The 8,730-nt window shown below is 40.3% G+C and overlaps 1 protein-coding gene across 1 annotated transcript in view; it reads right to left on the bottom strand.

Annotated features, from left to right (window-relative positions):
- RPA3 (replication protein A3, 14kDa) overlaps positions 1 to 2,905 on the bottom strand; it is a 7,400-nt gene extending 4,495 nt beyond the window's left edge. Inside the window, exon 1 of the mRNA XM_009326129.1 lies at positions 2,840 to 2,905. Within this exon, the coding sequence (XP_009324404.1) occupies positions 2,840 to 2,905 (66 nt within the window). The remainder of the gene's footprint in view (positions 1 to 2,839) is intronic.
- Between the last annotated feature and the right edge of the window lie 5,825 nt (positions 2,906 to 8,730).

Raw genomic sequence — 8,730 nt, 5'->3', positions numbered from 1 at the left:
CCTGCAGAAAGGGATCTGGGGGTGCTGGTCGACAGCAGGCTCAGTATGAGTCAGCAGTGTGCCCTGGCAGCCAAGAGGGCAAACCGCATCCTGGGGTGTGTCAAACACAGTATAATCAGCCGGCCAAAAGAGGTGATTATCCCACTGTATTCAGCGTTGGTGCAGCCTCACCTTGAGTATTATATGCAGTTCTGTGCACTGCAGTTGCATCCAGAGGAGGGCCTCAAAGCTGGTGAAGAGGCTGGAAGGCATGTCCTATGAGGAGCAGCTAAGGACTTCGGGTTTGTCTGGTTTGGAGAAAAGGAGGCTGAGAGGCAACCTCATTGCTCTCTACAGCTTTCTGAGGAGGGGAACTGGAGAGGGAGGTGCTGATCTCTTCTCCCTGGTATCCAGTGATAGGACACATGGGAATGGTTCAAAGCTGCGCCAGGGGAGGTTTAGACTGGACATTGGGAAGCATTTCTTTACTGAGAGGGTGGTCAAACACTGGAACAGGCTTTCTGGAGAGGAGGTAGATGGCCAAGTGTGTCACTGTTCAAGAGGCACTTGGAGAATGCCCTTAATAACATGTTTTAACTTGGTCAACCCTGAAATGGTCAGGCAGTTGGACTAAATGATCATTGTAGGTCCCTTCCAAGTGAACTGTTCTGTTCTATTCATTTCATTTCATTTCATTTCATTTCACCATTAAAGAGCTTACACTCGATCTCCAGGATTAGAGCAACTGATGGACGTAAGACAGAGCATCTGGACATAGCACTCTCACCATATGTCTTGCCTTTTTCCGTGTGTTTTCCCTGACTGTCTTGCGTGGAGAGGTTTCTCCCAATTGCCCTTGCAGCAAAGGCAGCTAATGGTATCCTGGGCTGCATTAGATGTAGTGTTGCCAGCGGGTCGAGGGAGGTGGTCCTTCCTTTCTACTCAGCACTGGTGAAGCCACACCTGGAGCGCGGGGTCCAAGTTCTGGGTACAAGAGAGACGTGGGCATACTGGAGAGAGTCCATCGAAGGGCCACAACGATGATTAAGGGTCTGGAGCGTCTTACATATGAGGAAAGGCTGAGAGAGCTGGGACTGTTTAGCCTAGAGAAGAGAAGGCTCAGGGGGATCTTATTAATGCATATAAATACCTGAAAGGAGGGCACAAAGAGGACGGAGCCAGGCTCTTTTCACTGGTGCCAAGTGACAGGACCAGAGGCAAGGGGCACAAACTGAGACACAGGAGGTTCCCTCTGAACATCAGGAAACACTTTTCTCACTTCGAGGCTGACCAAGCACTGGCACAGGTTGCCCAGAGAGGTTGTGGAGTCTCCATCCTTGGAGGTATTCAAAAGCCATCTGGACATGGTCCTGGGCAACCAGCTCTAGGGGACCCTGCTTAAGCAGGGCGTTGGACAAGATGACCTCTGGGGGTCCCTTCCAACCTCAACCATTCTGTGGTTCTGTGATTTCCTTTGCATTTCCAGGACCGGTGTTTCAGGAAATACTTGAGAAAATCTAACTCTGTTCCGGCTTAAAAGGGCGATCCCAACACCGCCTATGTGCTGGCTGTCTCTTCTAACCAGCCACAGGTTAGTTCAGCTTGCTAGCCAGCACAAAGTGGGTTTTGTTAGTTGGCTGGGTTAGTGTTGTGATGGCTCGGCTAGCTGAACCAGCTTGCCAAGGAAGCAAGCTACCGCCAGAAGCTGTGCAGAACCAGCGTGTGGCCGGGAAGGGGAGTGCTGTGGGGTTATATCTTCGATGGGGTGTAGCTGGTTGTCATCTCCTCAGTGTCACTATGCCATTCACCTTTTCAGTAGTTTATTTGCAAGAGAATATCCTCATCTCCTTACTTTATCTTCAGAGATTTTAAAGGAGAGCCCTCATAAATGTAACAGTTGGAGCAAGGTGCAGCAGGTTGCTGCAAAGTGGCTCTTCTGAGGCTATTTGTCTGCCATGTTTGAAGGGTCAGCTGTCAGAAAAACACAGTGTAGAAGTTCTTACAAATATGTGTCTCTATCATGCTTAGCAGCTGTTGAAGGTCTGCAGCCAAAAGGAAACTGCAAGGAAAGAAGTAGGTTTCAACCTATTGAGTATTGTATCTAATAAACACCTAGCTTTCTATTTTAGCATTTTCTGTCTTCTTCAGGGTTTTGAATGTTGACATTGGTTTGAGTACTGTTATGTCACTCCTGGCTTTGCCTTTGTCACCTATGCTTTTATTGTCTGACTTGATTGTCGATGATTCAGCATCTTCGAGTGTTTTTATACTATGGTAATTTGGGTTGCATAGTTCTTGGTATTTCTGCTTCCCTTAAATTTTATGAAAACTTTAAAAATAAATATTCACATTTTATGTAAGTAAAAAAGTCTTTGTTAGTGTTTTGTTATATGTATATCCCTTTTTTGTATTTGTGTTTCTCTTGACACTTTCCTTCTGTTTTCAAGAAGCACAAACTGAAGTAATATGACTAATGTTAATGCCAGATAAAAGAAATTATATGTTGGATTTTTTTTTCTACACATAGTAACTTACACTAGGCCAAAAGCTTTTAAACTGTTCTTTTGGTGTCACAGAGAAATCTTTTTGACATGCATGTTCTTGACTCTTAAATTGGTTGTTTTCATGTCATAAGCAGGGCTGTACAGGGCTGTAAATACCTTTCTCTTTTTCCGATTGCTACTTTATTGGTGAATCACAGCAGATGCTAATATGGACAAGAGAATTGCTCTGATGCTCTCTGTTTTCTCCTTCCATAGATTATAGAGCTTAAACTGCTAGATGTGAAATTACTCTGGTTCTTTCTTTAAGGTCAGTTTTGTATCTTGTTCTGACCTCATTTCATCATTTATGTAATTACCGGCAGTGCCACTGCAATTCTGCTTTGCTCTATTCCTGGGCATCCTCTGTTTATCTCAGTCTGCATCTTTGGTGTTTTTAATATTAAATTACCTTTCTCCTCCTGTCACTTGTGAACATGCAGGAAAAAACTAAAAAGTAATGCTAAATATGCTAGGATCTTCATTGTATAGAAAAATTTTGTTGGATTTAACGTATTAGTTTGTCTCAAAGGTCACCCATACTTCTTGTCAAAGGAGACTGACAAAATGCAGGAGGAATAAATTAACTCCTTTGTGCAGCTCTGTAACTCATCTTTGTCCAATCCCACATATGTTCTCAGAGCCTCTCAGAAAGACAAAATATTTTTTGCAGCCTCACAGAATTGCTATGGTTCACAGTTTATTACTTGCTAATGACTGAAGTGGTGCCAAAAGTATTATTCTTAACTACCGGCAATTGAGATTGGAGAAAGAAAAAATTGCGTTCACTTTTTGGGGAGGGGGAAACATGAGGAGAAGGGAATTGTATATTCCTACCAAGGGAGATTTTTATCTTTAGGCAGTGAATTAAATTTCAGGTCTCCTGTAGAAATAAAATTAATCCCATCTGGAAGGAAAAAGTGCTGTGCTCTATAGGAGAAATTACTGCAGGGACGTGGTACTATCTCTGAGTGGCGGGTGTATTTTCTGTGATTTTGTGCTGACAGCTTTTAAAAAAAACCCCACAACTAAGAGCTTTTTTCTCTAGTCTGTGTGACCATGTATCCAGGTCCACAAACGTCAAATTTAATTTTTACTCTGAAATGAAACTTGTGCGGAAACTGGTTGTTCTCAGCTTTCGTTAACTGAAACCTCATCTTATCTACAAGTAGTAAAACTCCAGCCTGATTCTGCAAGTGCTTAAACTGTGTCCTTATCATCAAGAGCACGAGTGTTTCCATTCAGCTTCGTGTTTCTTTGTTGGACAGGGGCTTTGTTCTGTTTTTAACATGTAATTCAAGAAATTTAGTGGTTGCATTTCCTGTTGCTGGAGAGATTTATGTTTACTTTTGAAGTACCACAGTTGATAAAATTCTTAAGAGAGCAAATATCACAGATGTCCCAGCAGTGCCTGTCTACAGCTTTTCCTTTACCTATGCCATACTGTATACAGCTCTACTTTTTCTGTGCCCCCCTTTTGTTTTGTTAGTCGTTCTTTGTTATTTAGTTTGAACTTAATACTGTGTTCAGCAAAGGTACTGAAATACTGCAAGTAGTAGCTGGCGAGCTCCTTCCTCCACATCAGTTACACAGACTTGAGATCTAGGAGCACAAGTTTTGTTTCTAAGTGGTGAACGCCCAGAGAAGGAAACAGCCTCACTACGGACGTTAGTCTTTTTAATATGTGGATTCCTTACCACCTCCCCAACATTCACAGTCACAAAATACAACATATGCTGTTTTCTTACTGCTGGACCAGTGGTTTTAACAGCATAAGAACTTGAGGCCTGAGCTTAGGGGGTACTTTTGTTACCTTTGTTTGTTTTTCTGCTTCAAGCAAAAGGATGTGTGGGATTTTTTTTGTTTGTTTTCTGTTTAAGAAATACTGCTGGCAGTGGAACTAAGTTAAAGCTACTTCAGAAACTGAAAACTACAAAGTAAAGATCAACCCTCATGTATGTAGATAAGGTGAATTTTGTGGGTTTTAGAAAAAATTGGGATACTCAGGCTGCCTTCTGTCAACGAAAGGAAAAAATCTAGTATATGAAAGTGCTTGTAACATTAATTTGGCTAGATCAAATTGTACTGGTTGTTAATTTACTCTGAATTGAAATGTCTGTTGTCCTTTAAGCAGTGAAGTTAGGTATGTTAAATATGCAGGATTTAAAAGATGACAAATGCATGGTTTCCTATACAACTCTTTTGTGCCACGTATATACTGATTAAGATGCTTTTCTTTGTGCAAGAAAGAAGGGAAGGGGAACACTGTGTGATAGAGCTGAAAACCGTACAATAATGTAGATTTCAAAGAGGAAAAAAATGTGATTGGAGCAATTGCAGCTCTGGCACCTGAAGCGGCTGACTGGAATCTGAGCCTTTACCAAAGCTATCTGTAAGATTTTACACATCAAGTTGATTTTGCTTCTTGTTGTTGCACACTTAGAACGAAGGTAAAATTGCATTTTAAACTGTTCCACAACTGCCTCTCCTTCATACATCATCGGAGCAGAAACCTGACTCTTGAGCATTACAGCACAGGTTTTTACCACTTGAGCTATGGGACTGACAACCCTAATTGGTAGCAGGAGAAGACTTATTCCCTGAGGGCTGAAAAAGGAATATGCTGCTGGCGCCATGTGTTGAGCCTGGGTGTGGGGGAAGGTAAGGAATAAATGAGATAATTAGGAGTTTCTACTGTGTAATCTCCACAGAACTGGAAATATCAGTATTTCACGTGGTAAGGTAGGAAAACAAGCAAAAAAGAATAAAGTGCAGATAAGTAACGTTTTTTTTTAATTACTGCATACCTGGGATTGGATGGTTTGTTCTGTTCTTGTGTACATCCATGTAGTTTATTTGGTTGCTAGAAATTGCACTGCGTCAGCATAAGCAAGCGGTAGCTGGCCGGCCTGCAGGGTATTCAGTCTTTAAGTCTCAGGTGTCAGGCCACAGTTGAATCGTTGCTGCTTTTGCCATGTTCTATTTATATACTGTTCCTGAAAGCCAGTGCTTACACTTCATATAAGACCTTCTGTGATGTGGAGTATGGAAGTGTTTGCTATGGCTTGTAACAGCAGAGTGTGAGGCAGTTTCTATCTGGTGAATAGTCAGTGCTGATTGTGCAGTTAATTGCTACAGGTCACTGGCTAGGGCAAAAAAAGTCTTGCTTATGGGACCATGAATATTTGGGTGGGAAGTGAGGAATTCTGGCAAATAATTAATCCAGGATTTTTATCTTTCTTTCTTTTTTTTTTTTTTAAATCCAAACACTACATGGCAGCACTATTCTCTCTTTCCCACCTTCTAAAGAGCTGTCTTTGTTAAATTTAGTGTGAAATAATGTTATTGAAACCTGACAGTGTACACCTCTTTTCTTTAGACTGGACTCCTTTCCTCTGTTGGAGGTGTATATTAGACGTTGCTATCGGTTTGTCAGTCCCTTCTCCTTTAAATGTTGGTGTCTGCAAAGTAAATCAGGATTCTGCTCCTCAAACTCTACTTCAAACTTGAAATTACATTATTCCACTTTTCCCACTTCTATATTGGTATTTTAGAAGAGAAGAGCTTCACGTACATTTCTTTAAACCTTCCCCTCTGCATTTGGCACACAGCGTGTTCCAGCCAGATCACAGGCTGCTCCATAGTCAGCATTGTCCAGTGGTCTGAGTTCAGCCCTTGGGGACTGGAGGCGAGCACACCTTCAAGGGGCGACTGCTGCTGCAGTGCCTTTCCTTTTCTCATCGGCCCAGGGCTACGGACGGAGCTGCTGTTGCGGGAGGAGGCAGGGGAGACTTGGTGCATTCAGTGGTGCCAGTTAGGTAGAAAATAGAAAGTAGGTGGTGGTACATTGGTAGTCCTCTCAATAAGCTGAACCTGTGAATACGTGCTTTGTATAGTTCTGTTGGTTGTTCTTCACAAGAGTGACACTTGTGAAAAAAGTGTCATAAAGCTTTTCTTATAACTTTTCTTGAAAGAGAAACTTGCTCGAGTCTACATCTTAAAGTTCAGAATAATTAGAGAATTTGCTTAGAAGAATGTTTCATGATGTATCCGTGTTTATGGGGTGGTTCATAGGACTTAATTTTGTAAAATCTGGACCAACTGCCTATCTTTTGGCTAATGCTCATGGGGTTTTTAATTAATTTGTCCTTTTTAAGCTATTCAGAATTGCTTCTATGTAATCTTCCAGTCTTGAGAGAGAAGAGATACTGAGCATAATCTTTTGCAGTTAATGTTTTTATCCCACTGGTTTCCTTGTTTTGTTCTAGCTGTTGTGAACTCAGAGTTCTTAGCTGCTTTGGAAGATTCTTTTAATGAATTATTGTTATGAAAAATTTGCAACGTATTATTTTGTTGCAGTTTCTTTTAAGGGAATCAGTGGTAACTGTTAATCCAATTACACCCAAGTGTTAAGCTGTCTCTAAGATTGCAAACTGGAAAAATGAAAATAGATACTATGCTAATATTGTAGGGGTGGGTGGGTTGGTCTTTTTAATTGATGCACAGACACTTAAGACTGAAAATCTCTAGTGTAATTTGCTTCATTCAAATATTCCTGCATTATAAAGCTGCACTTTCTATAGGATCATGTTCTGGGCTTCAAAATTTAGATGCTTTAGAACTAACTCTGATGAGAAAGTTTGTGTAACAACAATTCGAAGTAGCAGAAAAATAGGGAAACACGCTGGATAAATGCTGAAGGGAGTTTCCTTCTTTCACTTTCCTTTAGAAAGGTTGAAGTTGTTTTTTTTTAATGGTTCCATACCGTTCATAACTTTATAGAAAAACCTTTTATACTTCACTCTTTTTTTGCCTATTGAAGTCAATTGCTACATCAACAAGGTAATCTGTCTGACATACAAATGCCTGATATTTCAAATCTGGTAATAAAGATTAAGCTGTAATATCATGTTTAAGGCCTTTGGCATGGTGTGAACTTCTTATGGTAAATTCTGTTCTCTTATATTTATTTAACATGTTTTGTCTTCATTTTAGATAACGACTTAGAAGAAAAAAAAAAGAGGCTATGTTCAGCTTCTTCCGAAAAAGTCAAGATTCAAAGAAGGTTACAGTGCCAGAGAGAGAAGCAGATGGATTTGTTATTGTGGGTAAGTGGTGCTTCTGTATAAAGTGATTCTTATCATCTTTGAAATGTAAAATTTTCTTTGAGATGCTTAGACCAAATGAAATGTTAAGAGAAGCCATGATTAAAATAATTCAGAAATCTTACTTTTCTTGAAGGAGTTCATATTCCTAGCCTCATCATTTGGACTAAATAGCTGAAGTTTTATTTACATAGGAACGAACTCTTATTCAAGAGCATTGACAATGTAGTTTCTTGTTTTCCTCTCATAGTGAGGAAGGAGAAGTTATGTCCTTACAAAACAAGAAAGCTCAAAGTTGAGGCTTCTAGCTTTATGATTAGAGTTGTGGGAAGAGTGTATCTTATTGCAGTTGTTAGAGGACTGGTTTTTTTCAGGTTCCTTCCTTTTAGTGTTACCCCCAAAGTCTTTTTATATTAGAAGCCAAGAAGCGTCTGTGTATTTCTAGTCACATGGCGAATGTAGATGTTCTGTCTCAGAATCTGACTCTTGCTTAGTTTGATGAAAATTAAGCAGTTTAGGGTTTTCGAAGTCTTTTTGTTATTCAAAAACTAATCTGAAGTGTACTCACCTGTGAACTGATAAATTTGCAGCTTTAATCAAGCTCTTTCGCAGTCTTGTAGGATGGCTCAAGTGTGCAGAAGATAAAGAATTTATTGCTGTCATGCTGTAACTAATCCTTTTCTTTTTCCTCTTGAAATTTTGTGTTTTCCTCCTTGTAAATCTGTCATCATCAATATTCAGCTTCTGCTGCTCTGATTTACTGACTTGTTCTTATCAGGAATCTTACAGTGTTTCTGTATTTAGGTGTTGCTTCTTCTTGAGCATTTTCAAGTCACAAAAGCCTCTAGATTATCAAAACCTAACAGTATGAGAGACTATTGGAACTCTTTCTGAGGAGAACTTACATATATTCTTTGTAATAGTTCTCCATTAAAACAAATCTGGTTTCACATCTGTTACTCTGTGTTGTCATGTTTAATGGTTGCCTTCCACTAGATTTTGTTCATCTGCACTGGTGTTGATGGCTACATCAAGTCACTCCAGCACTTGCATTGTGGAAGGGTCAAAGGAGACACATTGTCATCCCAAAAAAGTCTGGAGACCAT

This window comes from Pygoscelis adeliae, unplaced genomic scaffold (assembly GCF_000699105.1).
Source record: "Pygoscelis adeliae isolate BGI_AS28 unplaced genomic scaffold, ASM69910v1 Scaffold15, whole genome shotgun sequence".
NCBI classification, from domain to species: Eukaryota; Metazoa; Chordata; class Aves; order Sphenisciformes; family Spheniscidae; genus Pygoscelis; species Pygoscelis adeliae.
The sequence above is the reverse complement of the archived record's forward strand: the minus strand, read 5'-3'. Positions and strand labels throughout refer to the sequence as shown.